The sequence below is a fragment of the Bactrocera tryoni genome, chromosome 3 (assembly GCF_016617805.1).
Source record: "Bactrocera tryoni isolate S06 chromosome 3, CSIRO_BtryS06_freeze2, whole genome shotgun sequence".
In the NCBI taxonomy this organism is placed as follows: domain Eukaryota; kingdom Metazoa; phylum Arthropoda; class Insecta; order Diptera; family Tephritidae; genus Bactrocera; species Bactrocera tryoni.
Genome location: NC_052501.1, coordinates 11,757,426 through 11,776,649, shown reverse-complemented (window position 1 = coordinate 11,776,649; position 19,224 = coordinate 11,757,426). Strand labels below are relative to the sequence as shown.

At 37.6% G+C, this 19,224-nt stretch overlaps 1 protein-coding gene across 1 annotated transcript in view; it reads left to right on the top strand.

Moving 5' to 3' along the window:
- The window catches only part of LOC120770240 (protein Wnt-5), a 164,702-nt gene that overhangs the window by 137,868 nt on the left and 7,610 nt on the right, over positions 1 to 19,224 (top strand). Inside the window, exons 5-6 of the mRNA XM_040097538.1 lie at positions 7,718 to 8,432; positions 11,204 to 11,455. Of these exons, the coding sequence (XP_039953472.1) occupies positions 7,718 to 8,432; positions 11,204 to 11,455 (967 nt within the window). The remainder of the gene's footprint in view (positions 1 to 7,717; positions 8,433 to 11,203; positions 11,456 to 19,224) is intronic.

Sequence of the window (19,224 nt, the reverse complement as noted above, 5' to 3'; positions counted from 1 at the left end):
TCTCTGCCACATAAGCCATTCATAATCTTTGCTACAGCTTCAAACACTGGCGGCGGCAATGTCTTTCAAATCCTAAATGAACTATGCACCTAGGAGAATTCCTCATTGAAGTGAGTGAAAGCGAAGGCGTTTATTTGAAATGTGCTAAATGGAAAGGCGGTAGGTGAGGCGTTATTGCAGGGGTGGTCGAGTTCATTGAGAAGTATGGAGCAGCAGAAGTTGTTTGACATTTTGTTTTAAGGCTATTTTCATTTCCCAATTGCGAGTGTTTACATTACTTGTGTATTGGAAACCCTAATATATAAAACTAATTTATGTATATTTTTTTCTTACATTGCGAAGTCAAAAATCTTTAGATATATACTACAAGGTGCGTTCTAAAGTAAACAGGACTTAAAAAAAAAAACAGAACAAATGGTTTTTTCTGAAAATCAATTTATTTTATTCAAAATAGTCTTCTTTTGCTTCAACACAGCTTTTTGCACGGTCCAAAAGCATGGCGAACGCGTGTTTTTGCTCGTTGGGCGGTATGGCCGCCAGTGTGCCGGTGCAAGCCTTTTGAATGGCCTCTACGTCTGCATAACGCTTTCTTTTAATGGGCAAATGCATTTCTCCGAAAGGAAGAAGTCGCACGGTGCCATATCAGGTGAATACGGGGAGTGGTTAATGGTGAAAATGTGATTTTTGGTCAAATAATCGTCCTTCGAATGTTGGATTCTGAGCAATTTTTGGTCGTCAGTCAATTTGTGCCAACAGGGGACGCTAATAGCCCTGTTTACATTGGAACGCACCTTGTATTTTAGCTTACCGTATTGATCTTGTTTTTGTGAAATTATTAATTATGAAAGAGTTTTGTGAAAGCTTCATTGTTTCTGCAAATATAACTATAAGCCTAACATTTCTCAAAAAAATTCTGAAAATCTTTTTCCATAAAGCTAACCATTTTTGGAAAACTATTAGAAATCCAATACCTCTCTGACTATTCGTGCGAATTTCTTCGATAAATCGACCTTCCCCTTCTCGCTTAGAATTATAATTCTGCAAGCCACTTCGATTTAGTACATGAAATCCATCGTTATTTTTGCATTTCACAAGTCTTAGAGACTTAAAGCCTAATTTTATGATATCTAGCAAGAGGAAGTCGTTCGTGTTAGTTTCAGTTCTTAATGAGTACATATTAGAAGACATAATACTCTTTCGAATAGTCAATTTGGTTATCGTGGTCAGTGGAGCTCAATCCGTTGACTTATATATAGTAGTATTCGCGGAAAACTGTTTTCTAACCCGTGGAATGGAATGTGTACGATCTTGATGCAATTAAGGTATTTTTCGCCAAAAAGTTAACTGTAACATAACCAGTAAGCAACCTGATAGTTATTGGTTATAATTGAGCTTTTAGATGCATTAACCTTTTTTATACTCTCGCAACAATGTTGCTAAGGAGAGTATTATAGTTTTGTTCATATAACGGTTGTTTGAAAGTCCTAAAACTAAAAGAGTCAGATATAGGGTTATATATACCAAAGTGATCAGGGTGACGAGTAGATTTAGAAATCCGGACTGTCTGAACTGTCCGTCCGTCCGTCTGTCCGTCCGTCTGTCCGTCCGTCTGTCCGTCCGTCCATCCGTGCAAGCTGTAACTTGAGTAAAAATTGAGATATCATGATGAAACTTGGTGCACGTATTTCTTGGCTTCATAAGAAGGTTAAGTTCGAAGATGGGCAAAATCGGCTTCACTGCCACGCCCACAAAATGGCGGAAACCGAAAACCTATAAAGTGTCATAACTAAGCCATAAATAAAGATATAAAAGTGAAATTTGGCACAAAGGATTGCATTAGGGAGGGGCATATTTGGACGCAGTTTTTTTTGGAAAAGTGGGCGTGGCCCCGCCCCCTACTAAGTTTTTTGTACATATCTCGGAAACTACTACAGCTATGTCAACCAAACTCTACAGAGTCGTTTTCTTCAGGCATTTCTATATACATTTTAAAAATGGAAGAAATCGGATAATAACCACGCCCACCTCCCATACAAAGGTTATGTTGAAAATCACTAAAAGTCCGTTAACAGACTAACAAAAAACGTCAGAAACACTACATTTTACGGAAGAAATGGCAGAAGAAAGCTGCACCCAGGCTTTTTTTTTAAAATTGAAAATGGGCGTGGCCTCGCCCACTTATGGACCAAAAACCATATCTCAGGAACTACTAGACTGATTTCAATGAAATTCGGTATATAATATTTTCTTAACACCCTGATGACACGTACGAAATATGGGTGAAATCGGTTCACTACCACGCCTTCTTCCAATATAACGCTATTTCGAATTCTATCAGATGCCTTCTCTGTATAATATATGTATACATTAGGAACCAATGATGATAGCGGAATAAAACTTTACAAAAATACGGTATTTGAAAAATATATAAACGACGTATAATGAAATCGCGATTATCACTTTATCATGCGAGAGTATAAAATGTTCGGTGACACCCGAACTTAGCCCTTCCTTACTTGTTTTCAATTAATATATAGAATAAGAGGCTAGCCCGTTTTTCAAGTGCTATGAAAATATCCAAAGTGGTGAGTTTTAGAGAAGTGATTGTTTAAAAGGCTACCCCTTTTTTCAAGTGCTATAAAGGTATTGTTTACCACAAATTAACGGTAACATAACTGGTAAGCAACCTGATAGCTTTCGGTTATAATTGAAATTTTAACTGCAATCAAGCTTTTTAAAATGAATATATGGAATAAGAAAGAGCCTAGTCCATTTTTCAAGTGCTACTTAAAACTTTAAAAGCGTGCCTCTCGAAATACTTTTTCCATACGGTCGTTACCACATATCATTGGCATGAATATTCTTTAAGTATCTGTTTTATTTGAATCAACAAAAAGCTATGCTTAGCGAAAGAATGAGAAGAAAAGTCTAAGTTTCTTTGTTATATCAAAAAATCACAGTACCTAAAAATCCCATAAAACACGGCATCACAGTTCTGTTGCTTTCTTTTTACTTATTTTACACACTTTTATTTACGCATTCTTTATTATTATTTATTTGGCTCTCTTTTGATTGTGTGGCGCGCCGATGCGATACAAGTGTGTGCGTGTGTGTATTCCGAACACATTTAGGGTAAAGTGTAAGTAATGTTGCATAGAAGCAAATCCCGGCACTTAACCTGATGTTACCACTACTTCCGTTTGCAGCGGTGCGGCATGTGGCGCAATTGCAAATAAATAGCTATGTGTAATATGTAGTAACGAGTATTTCCTTAATGCTTACTACTGTTTGTGCGGGAGGAATGGGTAGGCAGTAGGTGGTGAGTGGGGGTGTTAATTTGTTGGAGTGATTGGAGCAGTTCTTTGCACTGTAAGTAGTAAATGTGGGTAATGGATGAGTCTCTGCCATACAGGCAGGCAGCAAGGCAGGCGTGCGGAAATGTTGATAAGCCATTAGTGTGAGTGTTGAAATCTGTTGCGGCGGCACAAGTGTAAAATTGCAATTGTCCTTTTTCTTAAAAACAACAAAAGGCACAAAAGGAGCAAAGAAAACCGACGACCTTTCTTCTCGCATTGTTTCCAACGCCATTCCTGCGTGTCAAATTGTTTGTGATTTGCGTTGAAACAAAGCAAAGTTGCAGCTTAAAAGTTGTGCGAAGACAAGTTGTGTGGTTACCAAACTTAGTTGAACTAGTTTGATGTTATCTCTGCGCTTTTCGGGCTTGTTTTGCAAAGTTGTAAGGTTGATTTGATCTTCGGCTTGAGGGGGTAGAAAACTAATTTTAGTTTTATTATTCTTTAAATTCTTTTTGAGTTGAAGCGTGTTGGAATAATTTATAATGATCTGAAATAGATTATTTCGGCAATTATAAATGTAAATCTTGTTTGAAAGGAGTGAGATTAAATATTTGGCTACGTTTCAGTAATTGGTAGTTTTAATTTTGAAAGCCAACTAATTTAATTTTATTAGCTATGTATATAAGAAATCAGAAGCGTTACTACTAATGTACGTGTGTCTCCACTTAAATAACTTTGTTGTTCAAATCGTCCATTTTACGAGAGTAACATAGTTCTCAGTCTTCTAGAGTAGTGTTCGGAAGTTCAGTCCTTTTTCCAAACAGGGTAAAATGTCTTCCGACCAAGAAATCAAGCTACCAAAGACAGCCGCTAATTAAAATTAAGGGCCTAACCTTTTCAACTGATAGATCAAAGCTAAAAGCAAAATGGTATGAGATATGCGCACTGATCTAACAATGCCTATTTGTGTTGACACTGCTTCTTTATAAATCAATCCTAATATCTCAAAAGCAAATCATAAGACTTCTTACTGGACCTTAACCTTTTCGGACCCAATAAGATACAATAAATCATAGAGTGAAGTATAGTAGCAAACCTTATAAAGAAGTATATACAATAGATCAGTAGATAAAACTTTTAATGAAACCCAAATAACATATTATGAAAATATGGTAGTTACGATCTGAAGAAATTTGAACCATATAAACTGCGCGCAAACCGAATTGATAAATATTTTTTTCATTTAACCTCTGAAGTTAGCATCAGAGAGTTTGCAAAGGGTCTCAACATCTCTTATGGAATATCACAACACATTTTGGTTAATGTTTCGGGTATGACGAGTGTCAATGCTGGAAATTCCCGAATCTTTTGTTAAAACGGTGTCGAGTAGAGAACGCAAAAGAGATGCTTGACAACGGAGCTGAGGATCCTACAACCATCAGTTGGATTGTTGCTTGAGACGAGACGGTTTCAAAATATGACGTTTAAACTGTGCAAGAATCTAGCGAATTGAGCTCCAAATATGAGTCGAGGCCGAAGAAACCAAAACACCAACTGTATTCCATTTCAGGTGAGACAACAAATGGAAAATTGATGTAAGCGTTGGCTTGCCTTTATTGAAGCAAAAGGAGCGTATTTTGAAGGCGATAATAAATGGGTTTCATAGGCAAAAAACAGCATTTCTTCAACAATTTCTTTCCCTTATGAAAAATTAAATATTTTATTTGAATTTTTTATTGTAACAAACATACACTATTAAGAAAGAAATTCTGAAATTTTTGGAAAAAATATTTTAAGCTCGTCCATTACGACGCCATTTCCGGTCCCCCTCGGAAAAAAGATGCGTCCGCGATGAAGGGTAACGCCTTAAGGAATCATCTAAAAAGAAAAAGTGCGAGTTTTGGCTAAAATCTTAGCCTTTTCTAATTCCTTTGAAGTCTTTAAAAATTGTATCTCAACGGACTGTGTAAAATTTCATGAAGATCGGTTTAATAGTACTCGAGAAATCTTGCCAACCATTTTCAAAAGCACAGATTCGAGAAAAACGCTTTACTTGGATCAATTTGAAAAAAATTTAGGACAATATTTTAGAAGTGTTGGAGAATTTAACAAGACAATAAGAAAAAATCTACTTTTTTAAACCCGTAATCCCATGTAATGCCTTAAAATACGTGAAAGTGTAACTGTTTTCTTAGTCCGGGTCGGTTTTGATCAGATAGTATATACTTGTATTTAAGCGGGTTAATAACTATTGTTCGGACATTATTCAACATAACTTTGCAAAATGTAAGCTAACAGCTAGAATGATAGCAATATAGCTTGCGACAGTCTGTTTCTTTCCTTAATGATCGTTTGACAGATAAGTGTAGTAGTTCGTGATGCATAAACCCAAGAAGGAAAAGGCCTTGTTTTCCGTTAATGTAAAAGTTGGACAGTTCGTTTCATTTATAGCATAGCATACTGCATGTAGCAAGTTAAATTCGATTAAACAATGGATAGATAGGTTCAAGGATAAGCTAAAAAGGCCGGAGCTCCCGAAAACATTTCAAATTTGAGCATTACTTTTCAAAACTTTCAGATAACACCGGTCAACACGATTTTTGGGTCTGACATCTACATGTTAAATTTCAGTTTCTCCCATGATAAAAATAAGGAAAAATTTTTTTTTCCGGTTAAAGTTTGGTTTCGTAGAAATTAGAGCAATTTTTCGATGATTTTTATATTTTTTCTACAATTTCACTGTAGATTATAATTAGAAAACTTTTTTTATATACAAGAGTCGTTTTTATTCAAGATGTGTGATAAACAGAAATTACTGTCTAAAAGTGAATATTTTTTGTATTTCTTTTATGCTCATATGAACTCTCTCGTATTAAACCCCAAATATATACCAGAATTCAAGCATGAGAACAGAAACCCCAAAAAACTATTTTTTTTGTTGACCGGTGTAATCTGCGACACCATAAAAAAATAACTTCATTAAAAAGCCGTCTGCTTAGAGTAACTACTTTTTCGGATATTTATATGGTTCTGTCTACTACAAGTTTAAGATGATAATTTATTTGATGAAGCTTATCTGCATTTACAATGAAAATTATGCTGATGTTCTTTGGGCGAATAAATATGAGTAAGCTTTATTATTTCTGAAACGAAGACCCAAGTGTTGAGGGAATTGATTAAAATAATATATCAAGCAAACTTAAGCCTTGAAGTCCTCTATAATATTATACTCGTATTTCCAACCAACTAATATCCTATGTGCAATACAAGAAAATGGCAAAGTTTATAAATTTTTGAAGAGGCACTGTACCAAAATAATGAAATTTTATAAAAAAAATATTTGTTTTCTATAGAATTCAATGCATAAATGTGAAAATAGTATCCCTTGAGTATGCTAATCATCCTTTTCTCACACTAAATTCTAGCCGCACAAAGCATTTGCACCTAATTGTTGAAATCACAAAAACTTTTTAATGGAAAATCAGTAATTTTAATTCATATCCGGTAATATGATTACCCCTTGCGTATAAATCACATGGTTGGGTATAAATACAATATGTTTAATGTAAGCAACGCCCGGAACATTGAACTTTGTGCCAGCAGCAACACCGCCGTCGCGCCTTGACGTCATAGTAACTGTTGTGTTTGTTGTTGCTGCCGCTAACAAGTATTAATATCAACACCCCCAAATTGGCACTTAACAGCGGCGTTGCCCAAACACAGACGCGTGTACGCATGTGTGGATGCCACTGAGGGATGCACGCAACGGGCTTTTAAACGCCGCCTGTGGCAATATGTAAATGTGGGCGCGGGTAAACACAACAAAGTGCAATAAGAAAAACAAATGCAATTAAGCGTAAAGCGCGCACCGTTATCCTTAGAGGGCGTGCCACAACACACTCATATGTTATATGTGTATTTAAATATATGACGGTGGTGTGTGTGTGAGCGCTGTGTATTCGCACTTCCAGCTGCGTCTTCGGCGCGTGGGGTTAGCGCTGAGCCGCGCTGTGTGGTGGGGCCTTAAAATTCGTTGAATTTATTATGCAAGCTTATGCCACAACGTGACGCAAAAGGTCATGCCACAATGCGTCCCTAAGGGCTTTTCATGATTTTCATGACTCTTAAATGCTATGCGCCGCTCCCCTCCTCTCGTGCCTTATGCGCGCTCCCCGGTTGATGAAACACAACAACTTTGCAACAAAATTAAATCGAATTTTAAAGTTGTCGACAGCAAATGAGGTCGAGGAGTTGATAAACACTCAAGCACACTTGCACATACATACATATGTGTGTAGGTGTGTGTGTTTGCACATAAGCAATTGTAGGCGTAAGTCAGGCGTAAATGGCTGCAGCGGCGCGCAAGTTGTTCGGATTTTCACATAAACTAATTCGTTTGTTTTGTTCTCTATTCGTTGCAGATTCGCCGTCGACTTCATTGATGTGCGCGAAAAGGAGACGCGGCGCGGCACACGCGGCGCTGGCAATCCGGAGCGCAAACGCGGCCGCTTCCATCAGCGGCGCAATCAGCAAGTGCAACAAACAATGCAAGCTGATGACGCGTCTGCAGCCGGGTTTTCGCTGTCGGCTACAACGACGCTAAAAACGATTGCAACAACAACAACGACGACAACAACTGCAGCGCCACCAGTAGCACAATTAGAGGCGTTCGCCAGCGAAAATGAATATATCAGCAGCGACAAGGAAAACATGCAACAACAAAAGCAACTATTCCAACAACAACAACAGCAGCAGCAGCAGCAACAAATATCCAATAAAACTGTCAGTCTTGATGGCAATCAACACAGCAACGAGGACAAGGCGCAGGCGGTGGGAAATAATACCAACATGTCAACAGCAACGCTAACCAACTCTAAGGACACCGTCAACACACAAGCAACAACGCGAATAGCGGCAATGGCAACAGCACAAAAATCAGCGCCGAGCCGTGGCAGCAGCAGCAATAGTGGCAATAACAACAGGCAGCAATCAAACCGCGACGCTAATGCTGACTTCTCCTCCGAAGAAGAAGCGGCTAGACGCATCAAACCGGAAGATTTATTAGAGTTGCAGGAGCGTATCACAAAGGAAATACTCAATTCGAAATTGCAGGGCAAGGAAATGCAGGAATTGCAGGTAAGCCCTCAGCAAGCAGTGAAGCAAACAGTAGAAGCTCATAAACAACAGAACCGGTGTCGTTGAAGGTGCCGCCGTCGTGGCAAGAATACGGGTCAGGTAGTATAGTTGCCAACGAGGCGTGTGCTCTGCTACTAATCCAAGTGGCATGTTCATAGTGCATTAGTTGAGTAGATATATACAACGGCTGCATGCTTGTTGGACAACAATGTCGCTGCTCATGCATTCCGCTGAGGTTCGATTTCACCTGGTAGTTAGGCGTTACGGCGTTCTTATGTACATAGGTGGTTAGGATCGGGGCGACAATGACGAGTGCACTCGGGTAATTCGTTTAGCAGTGACACGCCGCCTTGTGAGCTTACATAATTGCTGTCACAGAAGGCCCAGCTGCGCGCGGAAAAGTTCATTAGTGCAGAAACAGCAGGTGCATATGGCAAGGAGCAAAATAGTTAGCAGGCGGTATTTATGCAAGGGGACCATGGAGCGCTTAGTGGAGTTTAGCAAGTTTAAGGCATCGCAAAGTTTCTTTGTTTGTTCAAAAGTTTAGTTCAAGTGAAGTTAGGATAAAATCAAATACAGGGTGTTGGTGTGTTATAAGTATCTTAAATTTAAAAGGTTTTCAAAGTGAATAAAAATTTTCTCTACGAAAATGTTGTCTTGGGAAAGGATGAGTGCTGATTTTCGTTCATACACGTTCAAAATGAAAAAGCTTGCACTACAAGAGGCATGAAGTCGAACAGTTCGTATAGTAGATATATCGTATAATTTCAGATCGATATTTAAAAAACCGGAGGGAATAGTTCGCGTATATATAGACGGACATGGCAGAATCGACTCAGCTCATGTTGATATATTGGGTAGTCGAAAAAGTCTTTTCGTATTTCTAATCAAACTTCAACTAATTTTTTTTTTTATATTTATAATTAACTTTACTGAACCAAATATGGACCATTTTGGTAGAACACTTTTTGCCATTTTTCCGCTAGAGAGATTATTCCATCAGTGTAAAATTTTTGTGGTTCCTCAGCGAAAAACAGCGACAAGTATTTTTAACAGGCTTCTCTTCAAGCCAACTTTACTCCATTAAGGGAGTTTTTCATTGTCCGAAACAAATGGTAGTTCGATGCTGCAAGGTCAGGGCTTTATGGTGGATGCATCAAAACTTCCCAGCCAAGCTCTCCCAGTTTTTGCCGAGTCATCAAAGATGTGTGTGGTCTAGCGTTGTCCTGATGGAAGATGAATTCCTTTCTGTTGATTAGTTCTGGCCGTTTTTTTCGATTGCTTGCTTCTATCTCATCAGTTGTTGACAGTAAAATGTATAATCAATCGTTCGACCAGGCTTGAGCAGGTCATAGTGAAGGATTCTTTTAAAAGCCCACCAAATCTCAGCATAACTATTCGAAGCATCAATCCTTGGGACCATTTGTTGAGCTTCACCACGCTTGAACCATGATCTTTTGCTCATATTACTGTCGTATTTGATGCACTTTTCATCTCCTGTTACCATTCGCTTCAGAAATGGTTCGATTTCATTTTGATTCAGCAAAGAATTGCACATGGTAATTCATTCCATTAAACTTTTCACAGACAATTCATGTGGTACCCAAACCTCCAGCTTATTTTTGTAGCCAGCCTTTTTTAACTGGTTCAAAAGTTTGATGATGAATGTAAAGTTCCTTAGTGATGTGAGGTGCATCTTTCGCAACGAAATTTCCAGAACAGAAGCGAGCGAACTATTGTTGTGCTACACGAACTGATACAGCATCGTCTCCGTAAACTTTACGAATTTCATTGGTGGCTTACGTGTATGTGTATGTGTTGTCAAAATACGAAAAGATTTTTTCGACTACCCAATATTATTTTTTTTTAATTCCGACAAAGAACTAGTAACTATTTAAGATAATAACGCCGAACCTCCGAAGGGTAGTCACATAATGTATATATATATATATATATATAAATGATCAGCGTATGACAAGCGGAGTTGGTTTAGCCCAGTCCCCCATGTTTTGAGATATCGATCTGAAGTTTTGCAAATCAAGTTCTTGCATGAAAACTTTTCTATTTGAGAATGGTATTATAGCTCCTATGAAACCGAAGTAAACGTTTTTTCTAGTTTCTTGCAAAATTTACAAAACTTCTGCATGCCTCAAAAAAGTATTGTTTTTCCGGCGAAAAACCCTATCCACTTCACACTTCCACTGCACTTCAACAATTTTCCGGCTCTGTTCGAAGTACTTAAATTTCTCTTTACTTTAACGACTGCTCCAACTTCAACGCTGCATTTAGTAATGAGTTATGTGCTCCTTAATGGCTCTCAACTAAATATCACTATGCCCCAACTATTTTTATAGCAATAACACTTGCCGGGGCCAAGTTAATATTAGTAGCCTCCTTTATTGACATCGCGCGGCCGGACACAGCTTTGTTGTAGATAAATTCTCAAACTCACCTGCATCCGTAAGATTTTATTATTAGCTTTTTATGTGCTTCTACCTTAACATCGCCGCTATTACACACCAACACACTTGAATATTTCACTTTTTCACAACATATTTCATTTTCTCTTTATACACTTTTTTATATCGCCGGATGGTATTTTCATGCGCCACTTCGATGTTGTTGCCGATGTTTATATCACTTTATATCATCTCCTCATGCTGCGCATCATCGCCTCTGCGCCTGTGTTCTGCCCATATTGCATGGCATAACTTGCAACTCCCTACGCGGTGTATTAATATTGACGTTGCTGTTGTTGTTGTTGTCGCTAGGAGAAAATCAATCGCGAAATTCTAAACACAAAGGTGTTCAATATGGATGCGGGCGGCGGTGGCGGCAAGCGCAAGCGAAGACGTAAAAATCAACGCGCCATCAACGGTATGCCAAACGATCAGCAAGCAGACGCCACAGCGAACGGCGCGGCCGCCGATGGCGGTAGTGAGGGTGCTGGCAAATGGAAGAACAGCATTGCGGCCAAGGCACGTAGTCTAATGAATTTGCACAACAACGAAGCGGGGCGGCGGGTGAGTACCTTTGTTGTAAATGTTTTATTAAAAGTTTTTTACAAGTCAGCGCACTTGCCTCATGCATCAAATTGTTGCAAATAAGTGGCAAAAACATTTATTAATTTCGAAAAAAATAATTACGAAACTTTTGGTTTTTCTTTTGTGAACTGAACATGCAACAATTTGAGGGGCAACATAAAAAAGTTTTACTTTTCATCATAAAAAGCAATAACAACGAATATGTTGCAACCATAAAGAACAGGTTGTTGAATTTACTCTTGGCAGATATGTATGTGCGTTTGTGTGTGTGCTGCTTTGTGCGCCGGCTACGCTTGCAGTTGACAGTTGCGAGTCGATTAAACTATTTTCTGTTTACGCTTTATTAATTTGCCGGAGGCGCGCGGGGGAAATTGCGAATTAAAAACGAAATTCATTGGACGTCCACTTATGGTCGATTTTGAAATGAAAAAATGTTGGTTGCAAACCAAGGCAACAAGTGCCACAAGCACAAACACACCCATGCAATAACAAGAAATTTAATAAAAATTTTTATCAGTCGTTGAGCAACACCGATTTTGTTAGTTATTGTTGTTGTTGTTATTCTAGTGCAGATTGACTTACAGTAGCCAATTGGCAATTTCAAACACAAACTGCTTGATACAAACAAACGCACACACATATACAAATATGTATATATGTATATAAAATGCTGCATTCGTATCTCTTCTGGCCTTTCCACAAATCTGGCCAATCAAGAGCAATATGCCTGAGGCAATTAGAGTCTACGTTGATTTCCTGTGTAGTAAATTGAAAGCGTGAAACCAACGGCAACGGCCACCGTGGACGCTTATGTTGCACGTAGTTACACACTATGTATATTTGTGAAGAGCGTCCGACGACATTGCTGCTGATGACACTGTTACTATGTTTCATTTATATATTTTTGCTCTTTTAGTTTTTAATAAATAGTAATCAGTGAAATTGTTGAGGACAGACAGTGTGGTGAAAGTCCATTATTTTTTAATAAATTTCACTCCTACAAAATTTGTATTTGATTTAATTTAATTATTTTTTATATAGATGTTGAAAAGTTTGGTCTATACTAAAATTTTATGAAATTTGATAATTTATTACTGCCCTCTGGGCACCTCATCTCTCTTAATAATATTCGTTGCTAAGCTTATTTCAATTCCTATCAAAAGAAAGAGCAAAGAAAGCGAACCAACTAGGAAAAGTTCACTTAAACTTGACACAACTTTCCATTTCAAATCAGCCAAGCCAATAATGGACTGGAGCTATTCGTCTTAATATTATTTCACAGGTTATTTGCTAGTAGGACTTCGATATTTTTCTTCTTTACTTGCGTACACAGCTTACGCTGTTATAACCGAATTAACAACAGCGCACCAGTCGTTTCTTCTTTTCGCAATTTGGTGTCAATTCGAGATACCAAGTGCGGAATGGAGGTCTTCCTCTGTATTCCTCGCCGGGTACTGCGTCGAATACTTTCAGAGTTGGAGCGTTTTCATCCATTCGGACGATATGACCTAGCCAACATAGCCAGCGTAGCCGCTGTCTCTTAATTCGCTGAACTAAGTATGTCAATGTCGTCGTATAACTCGCATAGTTCATCGATTCCACCACTGCGGTACTCGCCGTTGCCAATGCACAAACAAACCGTACATCTTCCGCAGAACCTTTCTCTCGAAAACTCTTAACGCCGACTCCTCAGATGTTGTCATCGTTCATGCCTCTGCACCATATAGTAGTACGGGAATAATGAGTGAAATATAGAGGTTTGGCCTTCGTTCGTTGAGAGAGGACTTTACATCTCAATTGCCCACTCAGTCCGATATAGCACCTATTGGAAAGAGTTATTATACGTTGGATTTCGATGCTAACATTATTGTTGGTGTTAATGCTGGTTCCTAAATAGACGAAATTATCTACGACTTCGAATTTATGACTGTCAACATTGGCTTGGGAGCCAAGTCGCGAGTTCCACGATAATTTTTGAAGATTCTTACATACTATAAAGAGATAAAATCCGTTTACAGAGACTCTTATCTTAGGTAGGCCTGACGACCCAACTACGCCTTTAGGAAGCCACTGTAAAACCACCAGGATTAAAATCCTCTCATTATATTATATTTCGTCTCAACCATCTGGTGCTCCTGATGCAGTTCATCAATTCAAAAATTTCTACAACTTCAGAAACATCACCAAAAAACCTTTGTATTAGTATAGAAGATGTTCTCTTCTCTCCTCTTCTTCTTCACAGCTTCTAAGATAGAGCTTATATTTTTCATATTTTGAGTTTGTTAGCATACTTATTAGATAATGACCTGTTGGCACTTATATCAGGATTCTTATGTCATTCCTTTTGAATTCTAATAGTCGGCGTGTACGGCCCATACTCTATTCATGACGTTTGTCTGCTTGTTGTGCAAGTTAGGGACTGACTCCGCCGAGACTCAGCTATATTTATAACATGTTTATTGATTAAGTATCAACAAGTAGCCAGAGGCATATAGATTCCCTTCTTATCGAGTTATAATTGTAGGGCGGCTCTGCTCTGGCTAATTCATATGCTTGTCAGCTGCCAGGAATCCATTGCAGGTTTATTGTGAAATTGGATGCTAGATCCTCTAAGAGATCAAGAGCATTCTTTTAATATTTACTATGAAATCTGATTTTAATGATTTAAAAATTATTTGGCCATCTGTACATAAAAATATATTTCTTGTTGTAGCCAACCTCTTTATCAGAACAAGAATACTTCCTTTAATTACTATGATCTCCGTCTGGAGGAGAAGGCGATTTTGGTATCCAATTTTTTGAGTATCTTAAAATGCACCTTTTTTATTGATGGCCAGAAAAGTTTGTAGGCCATAAGAACACGGCCTTCTAAAATATATTTTCTACAACTTTTTAACTTATTACTCCATAAACTCTACACAATTTGAGTGATTGAATTCCACAAGTAATGCGTAAGGATTGCGTGACTCGAACCAAGCCTTTAACTTGTTTCTATCAACAAATTCTTATAAGTAATATAACCCATATAAAAGTTCCACCAATTAATATGCTAAATATTGCGACACAAACGCCTCAAGAGCAAAGAAACCACTACTCTTCCAAGCCATTTACCAATTAAGCATGTATTTTGTATGTATGAGCATGTGTGCAACGACACTTAGTCGCAAAATATATTGGCAATAGCTAATGGACAGCTGATCGCTGATTGTTAATGGTTGCCACTTATAATTAAGACAAATTATGCGTGAATAAAGTTCGGCAAACGATCGTTACGAAGCACTTAGACAAATTGAGGCGCAGTTGCATTTCAGTCATTCCGTTTTGTTTACTGGTTTTGATGCGGACACCAGTATTTATACAGATTTTCCACTGAAACACACACACACACACACACACACACACACACACACACACACACTTAGCTGCATAGATTTATTAATAAATGTTGACGTTTACGTAGGAATGCCTGCTCTAACTACTACACACCCCCTTCCGCCCTTCAATTGGTGGCACAATTAATGCTTGGTTAGTTGGCTAATGTGGCACACACAGTATGTGTTGCACGCTCAGCGCTGCTTGTGGCCATGGGGTGCGGCAAAATAGCATTTGAGATTTTTCACACCAACTGTGACAGTGGCAATTAACAGTTCATGCAACACTTAGTGGCGTTGAGTTTTGTAGTGGGTATGGGTATAAAAATTATTGCTACGAAATAATTGTGTTCAATAAATTAATGTCCCGCTTGACATTCACATAATGTTTTTTTATGATAAAATCAGCTGAAATTTATTCTTTGAAAACACACATACGTGTGTGTGCGTGTATATATGCGTACGTGTGTGATTTTTGGCAAACAAAGTGGCATGATATTCAAACATAAATCAGTGTAATCTCGTGTTAATAATCTATAAATACAAATATAAATGTCATAGACATGAATTCATTAAAAAGGCTGCGATAAAATCAAAGCGTGGATTTTTGTATAAAAAAATATTTATTTCTCTCGTTTGATTTCAATAAAAAAAATTGCAATTTGTATAGATTTATTGTAGCAATAAATATGATATATCTGGGAACGCCTTTGAAGTTGGGGGTTGGGTCAGCTGCAATTGTTATTTAATTAAAATAAGTTTGAAAATTAAAAACGGATTAAGCTAATTAAATTCTTATCATTCTACAAATCAATTGCAGTTTTTAGCAAATAGAAAATAACAAAAAATACTGTTCTGTACTTTAAATTTATTTATTTTTTTAGTACATTGACATAGTTTATGACGCTGATACTTGTGTTTTCAAGGGAGTCGTCCACATTTGCGCTCATGCTGCCTATTTTTGACGCTGGACTGCCTAAAAACCATGTGTGACATTTGGATTTTTTATATTTCAGCAATTGGTTTATAAATTTGGATTAAGAAAAAATCTAATCTTGAAATTTTTTTGATTACAACTATTTATTTTTGGCAGACAGTTTTACAAAAAAAATTAAAATTTCAGTTAAAATTTCGCGACATTTTTTTCAAATAGTTGTAATTGGAAAAAAAATCCTTCGTCTGAGTCTTTAAGAATTGTTGCTCAAAGTCCTGTGTAAAATTTCATGAAAACCGATTCAATATTTCTCGAGGAATCCTGCCAATCGACTTCAAAAACACTGTTTCTCGAAAAACGCGTTTAAAGACGACGCACTTAGCGTAGCTAGCCTAGAGCGCACGAGCTCTCAAGTCTATATCTCCGAAACTATTACTCGGACCAACTTGAAACTTACGACAAAATTCTGGAGGTGTTATAGAGTTTAATAAGATAATAAAAAACGGGTTTTGAAACCGGTAAACCCATGATTTTTATCTTAATTTTTTGTCAGGTGTTCTGAGTAAATAATTACGAAATATTTTTTATACAGGGTGCTCACTCTTTTATACTGCTAATCAAATATCATGTGAGTAGGGTGGAGTGCTGGAGAAGAGGCGTCGTGAGCTTTTCCACGGATGTATCGATGCTTAAGGGGAAGGTTATAGAATGAGTCTTCTGTCAGCCGCTCTCAATTAACACTTGGTTTAAACCGTCAGAGCCCTAAAGTAAGCAGGCGAAAGTACTTCAACGAAGTGCGACTTCTTTTAGGAAGGTATGCAAGCACTCTGGGAGCACAGCTCGCTGTCTGTGAGCTCAAAGCTATTAAAGGAGTACAAATGTCCCACTAGCTATAGCATCAAGCTGCTTCTAAATTAAATTTTTGTAGGTGCCTGTTCTCCACCATTAAAGAAGAAGAAGATACCTGGCCACAGAGGAACCATCAGAAACTGGAAAACCGGTGAGCTCACTAGAAAGGGCATCCTTACTGAAATCACATTAGGCTGGTACTCCCGCGAGCTCAGTATGAGTTGGTCAGGTATCAGCACCTGTGGGGTTGCGTAAGTGTTCCGGCCCAGATTGGTGACTGGTGCCCTATTGGACATTGTCCCATTGGCACTCACGCGGTGAGGCTAAAGATTTTAGAGAACGCAACGTAACAAAACTGCAGGGAACAAGATTAGATGTATACTTCTAAACACTTCCTCCTTCACTGCCCAGCTTCAGTTAGTTACTTTCTACAAATTTAGCGAATTGGCTAATCTTTCTGATTTCATATTCAAGAGTTCTTGCACACAAAGCACAATCGTCCAAGTAAGATTATTGGCGTTTTCGCGAGTATCGGCCTATTTACCTAACCTAACCAAAGCAAATATTGAGGAATTGAAAATGCTACCGCTCATAAAATTGGATATTATTTAATTAATTTAAACTTTTGAAATTCATTTAATTATTTTGCAACTACATCATTGAAGTGGACGCCTTTATTTCCGATATTTTTGTTTTTTTTTTTGTGCTTTGCATTACCTTTTAAGCATAAATCGTACGAGAATTACTGACAGGTCTTTGTTTTTTAAATAATACCAAATAACGTCGATATGACAGCAAATTTTAGAGATCTGGAGATACAATCAACCAGCATAAAAGCCAGTTAATGCCAGACAGTGTGAAATTGGACGATTAGCATCAAACTGAATTGCTATTAAAGGAAATGATAGATATAGAGCTCTGTAAATTTTTACCACCTTGCGATGGTGGATACATTTTATGAAATCGTTACCCTCTCTGGAATACATTAGAAGCTTTGCCATAGACCTCTTTGGAAAATCATAATTCGATATTGGTTCGGAACTGACATCTAACTCAGGTTTTGTGGTAATGTTGATCTTTAACTTTTATTTCTCGCTAAAAATCACAGTATTCTTCATTTTCGCTATATATTTTAATAGTCACTAATTTTCATAGTACACCATATTTCATAGTTTAATATTAAACCTCAGCTATATTCAAATAAGTGGCTTCTATGCGCACGCGAAACTTTGCTCTCATCCATATTTCACTTAAATATTAAATTCTGCAACATATTCTCCCACTTCCACTTTGCATTCACGCCTCTCTATAAAACGCAATTTCCATAGCGTGGCAAAATTTCGCCACAAATAGCCTAAACCACAAAGGTGAGTGAGTCGGTGCAATAAAGCAAAAAAGAAAATGCAAAAACAAGAAAATCCATATCAGTATAACAATAAAAAATTCAATTTTTAACTAACAATAGTGTTGCCAAGATTTTTACCTTCTTTTTTTTGAGAATAAAAAATGGATGTGCAACAACAAACTGCGCTTGAGCTGGATTGTTTGAAAACCATTTGTGGCACTAGTTGTGTGGCAGCAAGCCAAAAAATACTCACGCACGCACACACACGCAAACAGCGTTGAAAATGCAAACGCCAAATGAAAAATTCAGCTGCAAAAAAGGCAGAGGCGACCAAGTTTGTCAAAAAGGTTTGCAAAGTTCACAGCGAGCCAACATCACTCATTACCAGCCACAATAAGAGCCAACATGGGAGCAGCGACTAAACTGACAGCAGTAACAACACTAACAAAATAGCCGTTACTAAAGGATAAAACTAAAAACAAAAAAATTTACGTAACAAATAGCTGTGCATATATTTTATGCAAAGCGGGAAAAATATCACAATATTTTTGGTTTCATATATTTACAGTGGTGGGCGCAAATATTGGGTGCAGATTGGTTATTATGTTTTTAATTGGTAGAGGAGAGGAGGAAGGCCGCAAACTTTAATTTTTTTAATAATAATGATTTAAAACGATGGATCCAAAGAAATAGTGTGTGAAAATGTTCAATTTTAGCCAAGCTAACCCTACTGGGCAAGTTGCGCTCAAATCAAATCTAGACGTATCGTTTGATTGCTTTAAAGTTTTTATACCCTGATCAGGTTATATGAAGATTGCCATGAAGCCGAGTCGATTTTGTCATGTCCATCTGGCTGTATATACCAGCCTCAGTGTTTGAGCTATTGACCTGAAATATTGCACACGTTGTTTTTTCTACAAGAAAATGCTCACTTAGCAGAATCGCTGATATCAGACTACTATAACATAGGGTTGTCATACAATTTGACCGATCGAAATCAAATTCTTGTATGAAAACTTTTTTTATTAACAGAATATCTTCACGAAATTTTACCCAAATTATTGTTCATAGCAACGCTTTGATCTCAAAACACATTATTCAGATCGCATCACTACAGCATAAAGCTGTCATACAAACTGACCGATCAAAATCTGGATAAAGATATTTTTATACACTTTTATGCTATGAGAGAGGCGTCTATGTATGAAGGGTATTATTGTTTTAGTGCAACCAAATTTACCGTTTTTTA